The 18,928-nt window shown below is 43.2% G+C and overlaps 1 protein-coding gene across 1 annotated transcript in view; it reads left to right on the top strand.

The window, feature by feature from the left end:
* TARBP1 (TAR (HIV-1) RNA binding protein 1) overlaps positions 1-18,928 on the top strand; it is a 63,263-nt gene that overhangs the window by 36,727 nt on the left and 7,608 nt on the right. The window contains exons 14-24 of the mRNA XM_068547595.1: positions 1,515-1,676; positions 3,851-4,038; positions 4,471-4,732; positions 4,841-5,029; positions 6,416-6,597; positions 6,770-6,841; positions 8,171-8,291; positions 9,136-9,246; positions 9,842-9,991; positions 15,551-15,637; positions 17,674-17,870. Coding sequence (XP_068403696.1) covers positions 1,515-1,676; positions 3,851-4,038; positions 4,471-4,732; positions 4,841-5,029; positions 6,416-6,597; positions 6,770-6,841; positions 8,171-8,291; positions 9,136-9,246; positions 9,842-9,991; positions 15,551-15,637; positions 17,674-17,870 — 1,721 coding nt within the window. The remainder of the gene's footprint in view (positions 1-1,514; positions 1,677-3,850; positions 4,039-4,470; positions 4,733-4,840; positions 5,030-6,415; positions 6,598-6,769; positions 6,842-8,170; positions 8,292-9,135; positions 9,247-9,841; positions 9,992-15,550; positions 15,638-17,673; positions 17,871-18,928) is intronic.

Consider the following 18,928-nt stretch of genomic DNA (forward strand, 5'->3'; position numbering starts at 1 on the left):
ATTCCTTCTGGTACCCTGTTTCCTTCCCTTTGTGAGCTGGTCTGTAAACAAACCCCTCAGCTCCTCTGAGTAGAAGTGGCTCCTTTGTCCCGCACCTGGCGATGCTTTCCAGACCGTGTTTTTCTGGACCCCCCTCCGCCCCAGTGGACACTGTTGACGCCTCCGCCTTGAAACGCTGGCGTTTATGACATCATCTTCCTGTTGTTTCCCATCCCTCCGGCCGTTACTCCCATGAATGTCCATTCTCTGCTGCGTAGCCTTGGAAGTCAGCGTTTTTCGGGTTGGCCCGGGCCCCTCCTTTTCTCGTTCTCTCCTGTCTAGGGGACCTCATCGGCATCCCCAGCTTTAGTTATGCCAGGGCCCCTCACACTCGTTTCTGCCTCAGACTGACCTTCGGAGGTGAGCACGCATTCAGCCAGTTGCCGTTTGACAACTCCGGTTGAGTTTCCCCCATATACGCTATTTAAAACTGCACTCCGTATCGTTCCTGCAGGAGGTTATCCGCCTTCCCCCGCCCCAGGTTCCCTTCTCGGTGGATGTACATGATCCAGCCGGTTTCTTCAAGCCTAAAACTTGGGAATCCTGGCAGCTTTATCCCTCACTCTCACCCCCTGTGTTCAGTCTTGGCACCAAGCCCTGGCATTGTTTCCTTCTCTCTGCATTGTATCCTAGCGCTCGGCAAAGCGCCTGGCATCTAAGCGTTGCTCAGTAGAAACTGATAAACTGAATGAATTCTCTGCTTCCTGTGTGCCACGGAAGCCTGAGGGTAGAGTGATTGGCACAGCGATAATGAGCAAGGCTACCACTCAGGGCCAGTCCCTTCAGAATGCTTTCTCTCACTTGATTCTTTCAACAAAAACCCTGTGATGGAGAGATACTACCCTCCCCATTTTACGGGTAAGGAATCTGAGGCCCAAAGAGGTTAGGTCACTTGCGGTAGGTCACAGAGCTGGTGATGATAGAGCTGGACCGAACCCAGTCTGCCTGTGTCTATGAGTCGAGAAGCCCTGCCTTTAATTCTGTCCCCTTCCCTGCCCCCCATCCCGCTTACTAGCTCTGATATGCTGGGTAGGTTGTTTAACCTCTCTGAACTTAGTCTCAGGAAAGTGGAACAGTGGCCATTCCTTGTGAGAATGGAGTATTACAACTGCCTGAAGCAAAGGAAGTGGCAGTGGCAGTTGCTACACTTGTTATTGTGATTATTTATGATGTGTTAGCCTGGGATGCAGGAATTGGTAGGACATAGTTTCTGCCTTCCAGGGTCTCATAATCAAGGTGGGGAGCCAGCTGAGGTAAGTCGTGCTGAATGCAGAGTCACCGTCTAAGCACAGAGGAGGACGTGCTTAGCTCTGCCGGGGGAGTTGATGGAAGGCTTCTTGGCAGAGGGGACTTCTCCTCTCATCAATGTCGTCTCTCAGTACTTTTAGATAAACTAACTTATCTCCTGCCTGAACTCTCATAGCTTTGTGAAAACCATGAACCTTGCTTGTTAAGTGTCTTATGGTTTCTCTTAGGTTTCAGATCTGGATCGATGCCATTTGTACCTGATGGTATTAACTGAACTTATAAATCTCCACTTGAAGGTTGGGTGGAAAAGAGGCAACCCTATTTGGAGAGTTATTTCTCCTTTGAAAAACGCATCCATTCGGCACCTTCAAGAGATGGCCCGTGGACAGGTAATCCTCTTTGCTTCAAGGCTTGTAATTATGTTGAGTAAGGCATACACAGAATACATATTTGACTATTAGACAATATTTTGATACATAAAAAGCATCTGCTGAAATTTAATTTTGAAAACAGTATCACTTGTTCATAATATTTGATGAAGATTGGGACTTATCATAATATTAGGTACATAACAAAGGTGTGGTGACTGCGATCGTAAAATCATTTAGATACAGATAGTGGATTTTCACTAGGTCTTTTGCCTGGGTACCAGTAAGGGACATGTTAATGTGTCCAAGTACACCAGTCCGGTGTCCAGAGCCTCCCTGCTTGGATTTCTACCTCATTTTCTAGCCCAGTTGTTCACAGCGTCTCCCCTTCCTTTCCACAGAGCCCCCTATGCTGCAGTCACGCTAGGCCACCATAGGGAGCTTCACAGATCACAAGCACGTGCCATATCCTGCCTCATCTGGGCTTTCATTGTGTCTGGGCCTTCCACTGAGAGCGCCCTCCCCTCAACATAACGCTTGTCAGTATCTGGGGCATCCTTTTCGTCCCAGCTCAAGTTACATTTTCTCTTAAATGAAATTTGGTCAGTGTCTCATTCTTTTCTTCATTTATCTGTTGCTCTTTATGCCTCCATCTTTGTGTTTTTTTTCCATCTTACTTGTTTTTGGAATAATTTATGTGTATATGTCTTCTCCACTAGATTTTAGGACCTAGAGGCATTTCTGAAACATGATATAGTAAGGCATAGTGGTTATGAGCACAGGCTGTGGAGTTAGACTTCCTGGTTGTGAATCCTGGCTTTATCTTTGCTAGCTTTGTGACCTTGGGGAACTTAACTTAACCTCTCTGTGCTTCATTTACTGTACCTGCGAAATAAGGGTTATAAGGCTGATGTGAGAATTAAAGCAAGCTCACGCATGGTAAACCTTTAGAACAGTACCTGGCACATAGAAAGTCCTCAGTAAATGTTAGCTGTTTTCACTTAACGCACATGGTAAGGGTTTTAAAAATTTGAGCTGAATCATAGTCTAGTCTGGGCTGCTCATTAAAATAGCTACTTGATTGCTTTAATAATCTAATTTTTAAAGTACTTTTCAAGAACTGTATTAAAAGAAAATTACAAGGAGGACTGATTAATATTTCAGCATCCTGTCTACTGCATATTAGTGTATTAGTGTTACAAAAGGACATTGTGAGTTTTGAACGTAGACCAGAATTGTGAACCATACCACAGGGATTTTTAAAGATTGGCTTACTTTCTTTACTAATTCACTGAATTACTTTAAGGTTAATAGGGACCGTATTGGCTCAAAAGTAGCCCTAAATTTTATTTCCTATATTGGCAGTGTTGCTAAGTAAAATTTATCTGCAGAGATCCTTGATTTTCTGTGGTGGTGGTGAGGGAAGGTATGAAATAAGTAGTAGAAGGTTCCTTTCTGTAGAGATGTCACTGGTGGGCGGTATTTGGGAGAACTGCTTTGGTCTCTCAGGGAAGTATTTTCCCTATCTAGGTTCTTACCTGCTCTCCTGGCTTCTTGGTTGAGATTATTGACTTTCTCTCTCAAAGCCAGGCTGTCTTGGTTTCCTCCTTTCTGTTCCTGCCTGTAGAGTTCCAAGTGCTTTACGTGAAATAACCGATTTATTTAATCTTCACAATAATCCTGTGAAGTAGATTCTGTTACTGTCCCCATCTTACAGATGAGGAAACCAAGGTGTAGTGGGTCCACAGTCAGCTGGTGGTAAGTGCAGAGCCAGGGTCCAGACCTAGGCCATGTGGTTTGAGTCCGGCTCTTAACTGCTGTGCTGTGTCAACAGCAGCGTACAGCTGACTGAAGGGGTTGTTTGTATATATGCCAGGAGTCTTTTTTTTTTTTTTTTTTAAGTCTACTTTAGCCAAACAGTTGAAATAAGACTCACCCATAGGAACGTTGTATCCACATTGTCTTTTAGTCTGAATTGCTGAATTTTTATTGCCACTTTGTTTGTTTGCCACCAGTCTGTACAGAAATGGTAAACTGAGTGACGTATATTGGATTTCCTTTTATTTCCTCTGATATTCAGTAGCAGGCACGAAGAGGGAAAGCAGGGCATGAGATTCCCATAGACTGGGAGCTCAGGTCCTTATTGGTTAGGATTTGCTTATGTTCAGTAAAAGATTGTCCCATTTCCTCCCCAGGAACCGACGCTGGGTAGACAGATTCAGAGAGTTGTTAGTATGGCTGCCTTGGCCATGGTGTGTGAGGCCACTGACCAGAAGCCAGAGCTACAGCTGGACTCGCGGGATGCGGGAGCCACGGAAAGGTTCCTCTCCTCCCTCCAGCTCAATCAGACGCTGCAGAAGCCCCACACAGAGGAGGACGGCAGGTGTGTTCACCCCTTGGAGAGCAGCATATACATGAAAGGCATCTTTTTGGCTAATGTTTAAAAATCCATTTTTGTTTGAGTCATTGAGATAATTAGTGATCGCTCAACCTTACGTGAAGGGTTACGGAAGCTTCAAGATGAGGCTTCATTCAGGATGATAACATATTATCAAATTATTCATCCCTATTACTGGAAACCCATTAACTTTTCTGCATTTAGTTTTCAGTGAATCATTTAAAGTGAGTGCAAGTACCTACTTTCAGTGTAGTTAGGAAATTGAGGTTTATGCGGTTTCCTTGTTTTTTGGTAGACAGGATATTTAATAATGACTGTTTAATTTCTCCCCTTGTAAGGATAGTGTACTACTACCTGCAAAAGAAATTGAGACAGACTTAAAGAAGGATGGGGTAGTGACTTTATTTTTTGTCTCAGTTTTTTTGAAGAGTCATCATCTTCCCAAGGATGGGGGAAAATAGTTGCACAATATATTCATGATCAGTGGGTCTGCCTCTCTTTCTTGTTGAAGAAATATCACACCCTTATACCAGCCTCAGAGGATGAAATTCTGGAACCCATTCTACCTGCTGTTCAAATGCCAGTAAGGACTTTGCAGTCCGCACTAGAAGCCCTCACAATTCTTCCCTCTGATCAAGTTTTACCTGTGTTCCACTGCATGAAAATTTTGGTTCCCAAGGTAAGATACAGTGAGACCTGAATTGAAGAATAACCATAAGAACAGACCATCAGTTTCTGAAGTTGTGATAATTATGTATTTCTTTCTTTTTTTTTTTTTCCCTACCAGCTTCTGACCTCCTCTGAATCTCTCTGCATAGTGTCTTTTGACATGGCTTGGAAAATCATAGCTTCTTTAAGCAACACTCAGCTGGTATTCTGGTCTAATTTAAAAGCTTTTGTTCAGTTTGTTTTTGATCCCAAAGTTCTTACCATTGCTGCAAAAATCAAGGGCCAGGCATATTTCAAAATCAAAGAGGTAACTTTTTTAAAAATTGGGATTGAAAAACACGTAACATAAGATGTAGCATCTTAACCATTTTTAAGTGTACTGTTCAGTAGTGTTAACTATATTTACATAATTGTGACAGACCCCCAGAACTTTTTCACCTTGTGGAACTGAAGCTCTGTCCCCATTAAGCATCTCCCCTTCCCCCCCCCCCCCCCGCCCCCCTGCCGCCTTCCAGCCCCTGGCAAGCACCGTTCTACTTTCTGTTTCTGTGAATCTGATGATTTTAGAAAAAAGAGGGAACTTTTTGTTTTCATTTTAATTTGTGTGACCTGTAGCACATGAAGAAGACAGTTATATTTGTAATTACATATTAGATTTGTTGTTATTTATTTATTCAGTCAGTAAATATTTTGAACCTTCTTCAGTGTCATGAGTAAGAACAAGAAAATCTGTTAGATGTAAAGAAGTAGGTGCACAGCGGTAGCCCATGAACCACATCTGCCTTACAAACATATTTGGTTCATATAATCAAATTAAAATTTTTTGAATTAGTTGCCAGCTTTTAAGAATTGGGAATTTTGCGTGAAAATCTGTATTTCCTCTTCTCTTGGAAAATTGGATGATCTGGCAGCACTGGTCATTGCTACATGACAGCAGTGGCCTGGCGGTGACTGGTCCCTGGCCCATCCAGGTGGGGCACACCCTTTCTCTTGCTCCATTCCAGACCATGGCTTGATTTCTCCTGGACCCTGAGGGCAAACGTCATGTGCCATGTGTCAGTGCATCTGTGCTGTTGCTTTTCTTGTTCAAGGAAATAGTTCTCTGAATATAACCTATCCAAAGGTCTTTCTGGTTTCTGGAGGCATTTGTGTTGACAGTCACTGATACGTAGTAGGGAACATACGGTGATGGAATTCCATCATGCCTCAGATTCACATACACTCCTTATCCAAAGGGGAAGATGGAAAATAAATCCATTTATTACCCTGCTGTCTCTGTGTCCTTTCCTGACCCACGGTACGCACTTAGAGAGTGGGGCCTCTTTTGTTTTGAGGAAAGGGAGGCCCCTGGCAAGTGCAAAGAAAACTGAAAATGTCAAGGGTGAGGTGTTTTTTTCTCCCTTTCATTCTATCACTCTGGGCAGTTGTTCCTCTGGGATAGTTCTGGGTGAATATCAGTATCAGTAAAATTTTATTTATTTTTAGTATTAAGAAATGAAAAATTAGCATTCTGTGAATGGGTAGCATCTTGCAAACAGTAAAGAATTTTTAATTTTTTAGACTCTATTTATGGTTACGTTGAAACTACCATTTGAAGGCATTCAAGTAACAGTTTTTAGCAACATGAATTTTTTTTTTTTTTTTTGAAAAAAATTGGTCAAAGGATAAAGTAACTATTGTTATTTCATTCCAGATTATGTACAGGATAATTGAAATGTCTACTATAAAAACTGGAGTCTTCAATATATTGATAAGTTATTGCTGCAAATCTTGGATAGTTTCTGCTTCAAATGTGTCTTTATCTACTGCTAAAAATTACAGCGAACTTGTCTATGAGGCGTGTATATTTGGAACAGTGTTTCGGCGTGATCAAAGGTAAAAGATGCCATTATTTCAGCCTCACATAACTTACATTAAGTGTCTGGGTAGAATTGGGTCTTTATTTTAAGGCTTTCAGTTAGAAGAATATTGATTAATTTTTAATTTGGGACTTTCATTTTTTTCTTCTAAAACTTGTTGTTCTTTGTCACATGTGTTTTATGGAAAGACTTATTCAGGATGTACAGACCTTCATAGAAAATCTTGGGCATGAGTGTGCAGCGAACATGGTTATTGAAAAGTAAGTATGGTGGGTCCTCCATATCTTGATATAAATGCGGCATTCAAAATACAACATCATGTGAGAAACATTCTGTATAAGGTATTGCATGAGCCTTCCAAATTGTGTTAGAAATTATATTGCCTTGCTAATATATTTTCTTCAGATCTGTCACTATTCACTGAAATATGATAAACTTAAAAAAAATTTAGTGCAAAGTCCAGCATAAATAAGGAAATAACTGTGGGGAACATGCAATCCCCATCCCTCTTCTTTATTTGGGTGGAGGGGTGATCATCAGCGCACATAGTTTATTTTTTTTTTTTGGCTAAAATCCACTATTTAACAAGTCACTATGCTCACGCAAAAATAAAATTACTGTTGGAATAGGCCCTAAAGTTTTGATGTCTGGGGTAAGCCTATTCTTATCTAACCGCTGAAATAATTTTTTTGGAGCTTTTTTAAAAGTTTTTATTTTCTCACATCATTTTCAAAACTTTGTGCATAGGTGTTTATAAAGAAGATAATAAATTGTGTTGTCATGATTCACTTTGATTTTAGAGTTTGTTTAGGAAAACAAATGACAATTGTGTACAGTTACCACAAAGTGTTTATTATTCTAAGAGTCATAGCTATGTTTTAAATCTGCCTCTCTTCATTAAATATATACATTTTTCATTGTCAATTATTTTAATTAATTTTTTGTTTTCTTGGCTGGTTATAGTATAACAATAAGTGAAATTTTTTTAGTTGACGTTTCCAGAATATTTTGATCTCTACTAGACAGATATTGTTAAATTAAAATGACATTTATTCACATTATAATAGTTTTAATGAACTTGGAAATACTTAATTAACAATTTCAGTGAATTTATTTTTCCCCATTTGGATACTGAAAATGCTGGGACGCTCAGCACACGCAGTGAGTGCTTTCTGAGTTTGCCCTTCACTTGGAGACGTGCACTTAGAGTGCACAGTGATGACAGCGTCGAGGTGTTGATGTGTGTTCTTGCCCCTGAGCAGGAGGTGTCAGTGGTCCTCTTCCAGGAACAGTGTCATGAGCTGTGATCTGTTTTGTCCACAGATAAGGTATTACTGACCCAGTATCGGTAGTGTGCGCGTTGTTTTTCCAGAAGTCTGGGTGAATTTGTGCTCATCCAGACTTTGTGTACAGGATCTCCTGTTGATGTATTTGTTTGTTATCTTCCACTGTCTATCCTGATTTAAAATGCATTGTCATTAAATATGAAGCTACTTAATTTTAGAAAACTTTGGAAGGTTTTGATATTTTGAAATTAATATCTAATGTATCTTTTAATTTTGAAATGTATATCATTTTATATTTTTTAGTACTAAAAGAGAGGACCATTATGTGAGAATTTGTGCTGTCAAATTCCTGTGTTTATTAGATGGCTCAAATATGTCTCACAAGTTGTTTATGGAAGATCTTGCAATCAAGCTATTAGAAAAAGTAAATATGCTTTATCTTACCTTAAAGTATCTTAACTTAGCAGTTCAAGCACTAGCAGTGACGTAACAGAAGTAAACCTGGCAGTTGGCTGAATTTAGACAGCACAGACCATTAAAGCCGGGGAGAGCGCTGCTAATGTAGAAGGACTCCGTGCTGCTGTTGCCTTGTGTCTGGTGATGGCATTGCACTGTCCATTTACTGAGGTGCCCCTGTCTTAGTGGTGTTTGTATCAAATTGCAGATCCCATTATTCCAAACTTACACAATCAAGGGGCATTATATTCCCTTGCTAATATATTTTCTTCAGATCTGTCACTATTTACTAAAATACGATAAACTTAAAGAAATTTTTAGCGCAAAGTCCACCCCTGTGACCCCATGTCTCCCCCTTAACTGGGCACAAGGAAAGAGAAGTATATTTTCAAGTACTTTTTTTACTATGTAAATTTGTATGGTTCCTTTTCTCATTTTAAAAGCAGGTAAGTTTAGACTTCCTGGTGGTCCAGTGGTTAACTCCACGCTTCCAATGCAGGGGGCATGGGTTCAATCCCTGGTCAGGGAACTAAGATCCCACATGCTGCACGGCATGGCCCAGAAATAAAAATTAATTAATTAATTAATTAATTAAGAATAATAAAACTTTTTTTTAAAAAAAAAAGCAGATAAGTTAAACTTGGAAAAAGTATCATAAGAAAGTGTCTTTCTTATCCTTCTGCCTTTTGGAGTATAACAGGCTCCTATGCCCAGTTTATACTTTTTAAACTTGAAGTTGTCGTTGATTTTGTTTTCATTAATCACAAATTCAGTAGGTAATTTAATATTGGTCCCACCCTCCCCCCCACAAGGATGAATTGGTGTCCAAGTCAAGAACTCGATACTATGTGAATTCTCAACAACATAGAGTGAAAAACCGAATATGGCAGACTCTGCTTGTACTTCTCCCCAGATTCGATCAGGTATAACATTTATTACATTCGTGCATTTAAGCATAATGTTTTCATATGAATAAACTATGTCGTAGAAACTGTCATGTGCTACTTTAAAATTGAGAAAGTCATCTGCTTAAAATTTATACTTTAGTTCTTAAAACTGAAGTTTATTCAGAAGTTTTTTTAATAGAATACTAAGGCAATTAGGTGTTGTAGAAATAAATTGGAAACTGATTTACATGGCCCCATTTAATGTATTTTCCCCCTCAGTATTTTATTGTAATATTTTAACCGTTTAAAGTCTCATATGCCACGATAAAACTTTAAGCTGTTTTTTAAATAGTGACTGTTTCTTAATTAAAATTAGTAACCATTTTCAAAGTTGGTAAGGAATAGATTTTAATTTTTCCCACCACAGAAAAGAAACCAAACCACTATGTGACATGATAGAGGCCGGTGCTGCTAAGGTGGTAGTCGTACTGCGATCTAGATAAATGTACCATCACATCAACGTGTTGTACACCTGAACGTATACATTATATGTCAGTGATAGCTCAATAAAAATAAGTGTTTTAAAATCAATGACCATAACAGTTTAATTTGTGTGCTTTATTTTTCTCAGAATTTCTTGAATAGAATTATTGACAAGATTTTCCAGGCTGGTTTCATCAGTAATCAAGCATCCATAAAATATTTTATAGAATGGATTATTATATTGATTCTTCATAAATTCCCTCAATTTCTTCCGAAGTTCTGGGACTGTTTTTCTTACGTAAGTAAAGGAGATTTTTCATAATTTTTTTTGATGAAGAAAAGATCTTAGCTATGCTAGGAGATTGTTTCACTTTAATAGTTTTCTGGCTGTCAGTTGCCCTGCCCCTAACGTGCTGACATCCTAAATTGTGTTTTGCAGGATTTGAATTAATTTAGGAGACAGAAAGCCCTGGCATTTATCTTGAGTACAGCATAATTTTTATTTGAGAGTTCTTCTATTCCAACAAAACAAAGATGGAAAAGGCTTCCGTTATTAAGAAGTAAGGGAAATAGGTGCCTTCTACACGTTTATTTACCAAGCAGTGTCTTTGTTTGATCTTAGAGATAAGAATGATGAGGAATCGGGGACTCCCCTGGTGGTCCAGTGGTTAAGACTCCGTGCTTCCAATGCAGGGGCGCAGGTTCGATCCCTGGTCGGGGAACGAAGATCCCACATGCTGCAGGCTGCAGCCAAAAAAGTAAAAAAAACAACAACAAAAAAAGAATGATGAGGAATTAAGAATGGTGAGGAATTAAATGCATTCCTCACATTTTAAAGAATTTCTTAGTAGGGAAATTTCAAATATAACCAAAGCAGAGAGAGTAGAAGGGAACCCCTACCACCCAGCCAAAAGCAAGTGTCAGTTCGTTTCCATTCTTACCTCCTCTGTAGCCTCACACTCACCTCTGACACCCCATCCCCAGCATTCTTATATCTTGAAAATCATTTTTAAGGCATCGGTACTAAGATTAGTGATAAGAGTCTGCAGTTGCGGGCTTCCTGACAAATAGCAAGTTGTTTCCAAACATCAGTTCTAAATACTTGCCTCGAGTATTTTCTGCTGGTTCCCAAGTTCACCCTTCCCTTTCTCGGTAAATGACCTTGCCTTCTGTGTGTGAAAAGTATCTCTTTCTGTTTCTTCCTTTCTGTTTCAGGGGGAGAAACTTGTTCTCTCTTCCTCATCTGTTATCTGTGTCCTTATGTGCATTTCCTTCTGGGACTTCACCCTGAGTTCTTCACTCTTACTCTGTTGACTTCTCCTCCATCTGGCCATCGTCCTAGTGTCTTCTTTTCCTTCTGTTAAACTTCGAGAGTGAGTGTCTTCGCCTTTCTCTCTTGCTCTTCTTAAACCACTGGGCTCTGCCGCATCTTCAGAAGGCGCACGTTGAGGGCTTCACGTGCAGCCACAGACAGCCTTGACTTTGTCTTCATCTTCCTTACTGCCGTGCAGCCTTTCTCGTTGACTGTTGCTTTTTCTGCAGCGGACTGTGCACTGTGGTGATCCCTTCTGCAGTCCCTTGTCCTTCTCTGTCTGTACTCCCTTTGCTGTGTACACCCTGTCTCTGCTGGTTCCCTGCATCCCAGCCACCTCCTAGGCCCTCTCACATAATCACTTCAAACTTCATCCTGTATGACACGAAATTGACGAGCGTGTCTTTGCCTGAAATCCCTGACACGCACACACACACACGCACGCACGCACGCACCGCGGTCCTTCACTGTCCCGGGCTCCTCTCCCGAAACCTGGGTGTTACGATAAGCATGGCGGCATCACCTTCACAATGATCCTGAAAAGTAGGTCGGAATTTTTACATTTTACTTAGTGAAAAAACTGAAGTCCAGAGAGATTAAGTAACTTGTCACACCACTAAGAAACGACAGAGCTCTAATTCACATGTCTGTTTCATTTCAGAAGCCATGTTCGTCTTCACTGTTCCAGGGTTCCTCTCCTGTCTCTTCCTTCTCCTCTTCATGTCCACAGAATTAAGAAACATACTTTGACATTTTTTCCTTGCATTGCTTCTCAGACCTGTTGCTCTATTAATCTTGCTTGATTTGTCTGCTCTCAAGCGGGTGGGCACTGCCTCAGGAATTCTCACGGAACGCCCCTGGCTCTGGTGTGCTTCCAGCCTCCCTGACTCTCCTGTCCCTGGTCAAGCCACCAGTACCGTCCTGTTTTTCCACTCTGCTCAGTCTCTCATTTTCCATAAAGAGCTCTCAGAGCTGGTATATTCTCTTCACATCTTTTCCTTGTGGACATCAGTCAGGGTTTTTCACTGTAAGCAAGTAAAACGTTTGCGGATTGAATCAAAGGGATGGAAAACAGACAGCGGAAATGGGGGAAGTGAGGTAGCTTACACAATGCCCAGAAAGCTGCAGAATCCAGCTTGGAAAATACGCAGGAACAAGGTGGGGCTCAGTGGTTCCCAGAACTGTAGCCACAGGCGTGCCGTAGAGCAGGTCCACCAGGGCCATTGCTTCACCCCACTGGACGCCTGGTGCCATCGCGGCAGGGCTGCAGCCTTGGCCAGCCGTCCGCCTGCCGCCTCTGCCGCCTGCACGGAGTGGGTTCTCTGTGGGCTCTGCCTCTCTGGGTAACGGGTTCTCAACCCAGCATTCAGGGCAGGCGTCTCTGGGTCCAGGTCAGGTGACTTCTCTTAGCTGCAAGGAGGCTGGGAAAATGAATGTCTGGCATTTCCAGCTTCTCACAAGACCTATAAGGTGAAGAATTCCCTGAACTTGGAAGGGGATTCAGAATAGATACCCCAAAACAGGCAGTGTCCACTACACCCTTTTCCTCCTCTATTTGAAGCAGGTGACCTTAGCTTTTATGTTTCCGAGAAAATAGCAGTCATCGCATAGGAATACCTTTACCTTCCCAGGAGCAGTCACGCAAATAAATATATAGGGTTGGCCGAAAAGTTCATTCAGGTTTTGGCATGACATCTTCTGGAAAAACCCGAACGAACTTTTCGGCCAACCCAATACCTTGTCCACATCCACCCAAGACTGCTTCCCTCCTTTATCATCAAGGACCTGAATCTGCTGTTGAGGTAATTCCTCTGCTTGTTCTCTGGCTTCTCTTCCTGTCTGCCTTCTCAGGAACCTTAGCCCTCAGTCTCTCTCCTATACCTAGTCTCCCCTTCTTAACCAGATGGTTTCTCATCCATTGTTACGGGTATTTACACTGAGCTGCTCCTGCAGAGGACGCCTATAATCACCTATCTCCCTACCCTGTCAGAGCCAGACTTGCTGAAAGAAGTGTCTGTATGCCACAGTTTCGGGGTTTTCATGCTCTCCTCGCCCACAGTTCGATCCAGCGGACCCACCTCCAGCTCGGTCACTTCTCTGACGACCCTGTTGCCAGGGTCGGTGGTCAGCCTCCTCCTGCTTCTCCACATCCATCCATTGCTGCAGACGACCTCCTTGTTCCTGGTGCAGTAGCACACTTCCCTGGTCCCTCCTGCCCCTCTGTTTCCTCTTTTCTGTGTCCTTTCTGGGCATTTCCTTCCCTCCCCAGCTGTTAAATGTTAGTGCTTCTCAAGGCTGGGCCGCCTTCTTTCCTTAATTTCTCCTTGTTGTTTTATAGTCAGTTTTGTCTGGGTCATGGATTCACTTATCATCTGATGTGAATGACCCGATAATGTCTCTCTCTCTTCCAGACATGTTCCCCTAAGTGCTCCATCAGGCTGACTGCAGCCACTCCCGGCCTGGCCACGTTTGGTGGCGCACAGCCATGTCCGTTCATGTATCAGTACATATCGTTCATGGCTGTGTTTGAGCTGAAAGGACAGAGTCGAGTGTTCACAACAGACTGTGTGGACCTCACAGCTGTATTTTTATTCACTGTTTGGTCCTTTACACAAAGCTTTGCTGACCCCCGCTGCGGACATCCTTCTTGAATGTTTATAAATCATCTAAAACTTGGACGTCTGACAGCAGGTGCCTTATTTTTGCCCCAAACTTGATCTTTTTCTACTATTGTGAACAGCACCACCGTCTATACCGCTGCACAAAGCAGGGAACTCAGCGCTTTTCCTGACTCTGGACCAGATCCTGTCGGTCTTACCTCCCGAGTGTTTCTCAGTCACCATCTCCCGTCTCTGCGTTTGGCCTTGGTCCAGGCTGAGTGTTTCTCAGTCACCATCTCCCGTCTCTGCGTTTGGCCTTGGTCCAGGCTGCATCGTCCACTGCACTGCTCCCCTCGGTGGACCACCTGCGTCCCCTCTTCCTCCCTTTCAGTCTGCTCTCCACACCGAGGCCAGAGCAGGTTCTTCAAAATGAAAATGTGATCAGGTCGTCCACTTTCTTAAAACGCTGCTCTCAGAACAAAGACCGAAGTCTTGAGTGGCCTGCAGGTCTCACGTGGTCTGTGCCCTCCTCCCCATCCAGTCCGTGTGCCCCCACGTCCCCACCTCTGCACTCGAGTCATGGATGCATGGATGGGCTCAGTTTTCTGTTGCTGGAACATTCCAAAGGCCAGGGGTGTGAACAACAACACTCTGCTATTTTTCCAGCTTCTGGATTGACTGGACCAGGCTGGGCTGTTGTGCATGTGGTGTCCACTGGGCTGGGACCTGCAAACGACTTCTTCGGCCACGTGCTGGTCACCTTGGCTGCAGTAGTGGGGACAGCCGAGGTGCCGGGCACCGCTGGTTCTGCACCTCTCTCTGTGGTTGCTCAGGGTTCCAAGGACGGGCCTTCCAGGAGGACGCGTCTTGGTGTACCCACGCTTTCCCAGCCTCTGATCACGCCCTGCTGCTCGTCGGCCAGAGCAGGTGGCGGGACCGAGCCCCCCAGCTGGGCGGGGCTGCATTAGGGCCTGATTACCGGACAGCTTGCCTCATCGGGGGCCCCCCCCACGTGGCCGAGGACCGCTCTGACCTCTTCTGTTCTTCCTCCTCTTTGCCTGCGTAGCTGCTTCTCTTCCTTCAGATCGCAGTTCTCTACCTCCCTGAGTAGTTTAGATCCCCTTAGTGTAGGTTTTTGTAGCACATAAATAGTTCTTTTTATAATGGGAATTTTCATTTATTGTCTGGTTTGATTTTGTCTTTCCTCTCCATTAGACCGTAAGCTCCAGGAAGGCAGGAATCTTATCTATTTTTGTTTTCCTCTGTTTCTGCCACAGTCACTGGTCCATGGAAGACAGTCAGTAACTACAGGTTACATAAAGGAATTAATCATCTGATTCGCCTTTTGGAACAGTTTCTGAACTGTGGTGTCTGTAGTCTCTTTCCAGTCTACCTGGCGTCCGTCAGTCTTTTATCATTAAAATAATGTGTAATTCCAAGTCACTATCATTGGGAAGGTTTCCGAATTCCAGTTGAACACTCTTATAAGTAGCGTTTCGTTGAGGCTTGTTTGAAGCAGCTGCAGGGCTCCATTTAAGCTCTGCCGCTCCCCCTCCGCACGGGGGCCTTTGCCTCCCGCTTGCCTGTCTTTGTTCGTCTTGCTCACCTTCACCTGTTCCTCCTCGTTCCTGTTCCCCTGCCCACCCCCCCTTTCTCCAGCCAGCCCTTCTCTCCCTGCAGTGAGCTCGCCCCGGTCCCCACCAGTTACTCCTCGCCTGAGTGGTTAGCGGGCGTGCGTCTGCGGAGTGTTGTGTGTGCGGGCATTTGGCTCTGGGACGTTCCTGTCCTTTCTCACTTTTCCTCCTCTAACCCCACCCAGGCCGTGGCTGCGTCGGGGAGTAGCCGGCCTCACGGCCCGGGCCCCAAGCGTCCGGCCCGGTGCCTTGATGTGCACGGGCTCGCGGCAGCCTTGAATGACTGTTCCGTGTATCTGATTTATTTTCAGGGTGAAGAAAACCTTAAAACAAGCATTTGTACATTTTTATCAGCTTTGTCGCATTTGGACATCATTACTGAAAATATTCCAGAAAAGGTGAGTTTATATTGTTTTTAAGAAGAGTTCAGACTTGACTATCAAAATAGAACTTACACATTTGTACTAATCGTTTTCATGTAGAGTAGTCCTTGTGTGTTTTGCAATTTCTCCCCTTCCCTTCCGCTCCCCTCCTAATGGCACACGCACTTAGACACAAATGCACAATACGGTGTTACCCACGGGCACACACACACTGAGATAACGCCTGAGCACATGTTAAATCTCTAGACAAATTAATGGGCAACTTTTAATGATAGGATGCTTAACTTTATACAGGTATTTACGTTAAGATTATTTAAATAAGACTTCCCTTATTGCATTTAACTGTTCCTTGGCTGGCAGAGTTATTTAACAAATGCTTGTACAAAGAAACTCACGGTCAGAGTATTAAAAGCCATTGTGTTATTGAAGGTTTATATAAAATGACTGTCATTATTCAGAGCGTGAAAGCCAGTTCTTCATCTTTCTCAGGTTTAAAGCATCTTCCCTAGATAAGTAGAGATCTTAGCTAATTCTGGTTAATCACTATGGCAACTGCGGAGAATTCAGGAAAACCTGCCGGTAAAGATTTAGAGCAAGATTCTATATTATCGGATCTACATAGAATGTACTTGTATGTTGCAAACTGGGAGAAACTTAACACAGTTGACCCTCGGTCAACACAGGAGTTGGGAGGACCGACCCTCTGCGCAGTGGGAGATCCACACGTAACTTTACGGTCACCGTAATACAAGGTTCCTCATCTGTATCTGTGGATTCAACCACCCGAGGATCATGTAGCACTGCAGTACGTCTTTCGTGAAACAAATCCACGTATAAGTGGACCTGCACAGTTCAAACCCCTGTTGTTCAGTGGTCAGCTGTCTGAAATAAATGTTGTTCAGTGTTGAAAGTGAGGTAAAAATACTGGGGGGATAGGTTTCCTAGAATTTTTCAAAGTGTTGCCTTTAAGCACGGTAACAATCAGATTTCGTTGTTAACCTATTTCATCAATCCTAAGAACAGGGCTTTCTCCCCACCACATTTTAACCTCAAAAACCATGATAATATCTTAAAATTGATGGCGTGTTACAGTGCCTGTCAGCCAGATGGCAGTGTGTTAGTTATAGTTATGTGAAAACTTGGGTTAACACCTTTCTGGTAAGAGTTAAGAAAGCTCTAGCCATCACATAATAGCAGTTGTTATCTTTCTGTTTTAAATATGCAGGGAAGAGATTTGCTTGCAGTCTGTTGAGAGAAGTAAGATAGACAAGAAACTGTACTATTGCAGGGCTCTTAGCTTGGTGCATCCCAGTAACACTTACACACGAGCCGTTTGGTAGGAGCATTAAGGTAGCTCCTGATATACTGTATTAAACGTTTGAGTCCATCTGGTTTCCACATTAATACATGTCACTTCCTTTGCCTTTCAGTTATCTGTTGAACTGTGTGGTTTTAGAAATCAGGGATTATCATTGCATAAACTCTCCTGGCTGTAAAGGTGAAAAACTCTGTGAATTCACAGGAGAAGTCTACAGGAAAGTTTAAACTCTTAGTTATTTTTCTCCCCACTTCTTAATTTTCCTGCCACCACTCAGTGCTGTGTGGGTCCAAGGTCACCATTAGGGAAAACAGAGTAAGTAGTTCAGACCAGGGGGGGAAACAGCACTTTATGAGATACCTTGCTCAAGTTCACTTAATATTTCTAACTTTTTCAGCCCATGGTAAGGTAATAAGTGATGGAGACTTCTTAAAACACTGGTCGTACAATGGTTAGCATGAAAGTACTTCATTCAGATTAACCTAGGTACTGGAGTATGGGGGAAAACATGTGTGGCAGCATGGTAAATAAAAACTAAGGAGCTGGGAAGACACTTTTCCTTGTTGAGGAAATCACTCCTGCCATTGTATCTGTCTGAGAATGACAATGTAAAACCGGTGAAATAAGATTTTTACTTTGTAGCATTTTTGTCACCTGTACACCTTGTTCTTGGTCATACAGCCAAGGGTAAAACGGTCCATGTTTACATCTGAAGAATGTTTCTCCTTTTCAGAAACTCATTCTGAAGCAAGCCCTTATTATCGTACTGCACTGGTGTTTTAATCCCAATTTTAGCATTCGACTGTATGCCTTAGTTGCTCTTAAGAAGATCTGGAGCATGTGGAAGGCGCTGCACGTTGAAGAACTTGATGCTTTGACTTCCATTATTGAATCCAGTCTGAATCAAGTGGAAAACATGCTTGGAGCAAGGTAAGCAGGCCCTGTCCCCTTACCCCTCGGTCCAGCACTGTGTGCAGAGAGGGCATAGAGGGTGCCCAGCGTCAGCAGCTTCTGTCGAGCCCATCACGCTGCAGGGCACAGAGCTCAGACTAAGCAGCATTTAAGCAGCTCACTATTTGATGGGCACTTTAATTACACTTCTAAGTGCTGTCAGCTCCGTCATTGACCTTTTGTTTGCTCTTTAATCCTTGATCTTTAATTTAGGGACCTCTAGATGTTTCTCTTCAGCGTAGCCAAACGTTTTCATCCTCTCTTGTCAAAGAACTGCTGAGAAGCAGCATGACCTGACTCTAAAGCCATGCTCATAAGCCCTCAGATGTCCCGGTTAAAGCTGGAAGCTCTTGCCTTTTTCTTTTCTAAGAGAACTTCTCTATCCCCCAAACAACATCCTACTCAGACGCTCAATATCAAACAGATACAACACCGCTGCTGTGATGGAGTAGGTCGGGGTGCACGACTCAGAGCAAAACCCAGGGGGATGGGAGCTCGGACGCATATTGGGGTGTTGTCCTTTGAGGAGACCCTTGAAAGCCAAGGGGCAGAGAAGACGGGTGCATAAGGAGGGGCCGGTCTCTCGTCTCAGGTCTCCTTTTCTCACCCCACTGATGTTGAGGCCCAGCCGGCAGGGAACTGGGAACTGGGAACTGGGCTGGGAACTCGGGGGTGAAGAAGGTACGTTGGCCGGAGCAGGAGAATGATCTTGCCGGGAAGGCGTCTGGAAATTGCTGCTTAGCTTTTGGGTTGTTGGTCATGAATTTAAACTGAAAACTGCTGGTGGCCATGTTTTGTAATTTTTATTCCTACCTCTTTTGCCTTCTAAAACTTAACACATTTTTGGTTTTTGTTGTTTGTGAGTGTGTATCTAAGTATTTAAAACCTATTACTTTCATTTGGCTTATGAAAGTTGGTACAGTTTGGCTGCGTGTCATGAATCTTCAGGGTAGAAAAACGTGACTTATGTGGACTTCCCCGGCAGTCCTGAAGTTAAGACTCCGCGCTTCCACTGCAGTGGGCGTGGGTTCGATCCC

Source organism: Eschrichtius robustus, chromosome 7 (assembly GCF_028021215.1).
Source record: "Eschrichtius robustus isolate mEscRob2 chromosome 7, mEscRob2.pri, whole genome shotgun sequence".
NCBI classification, from domain to species: Eukaryota; Metazoa; Chordata; class Mammalia; order Artiodactyla; family Eschrichtiidae; genus Eschrichtius; species Eschrichtius robustus.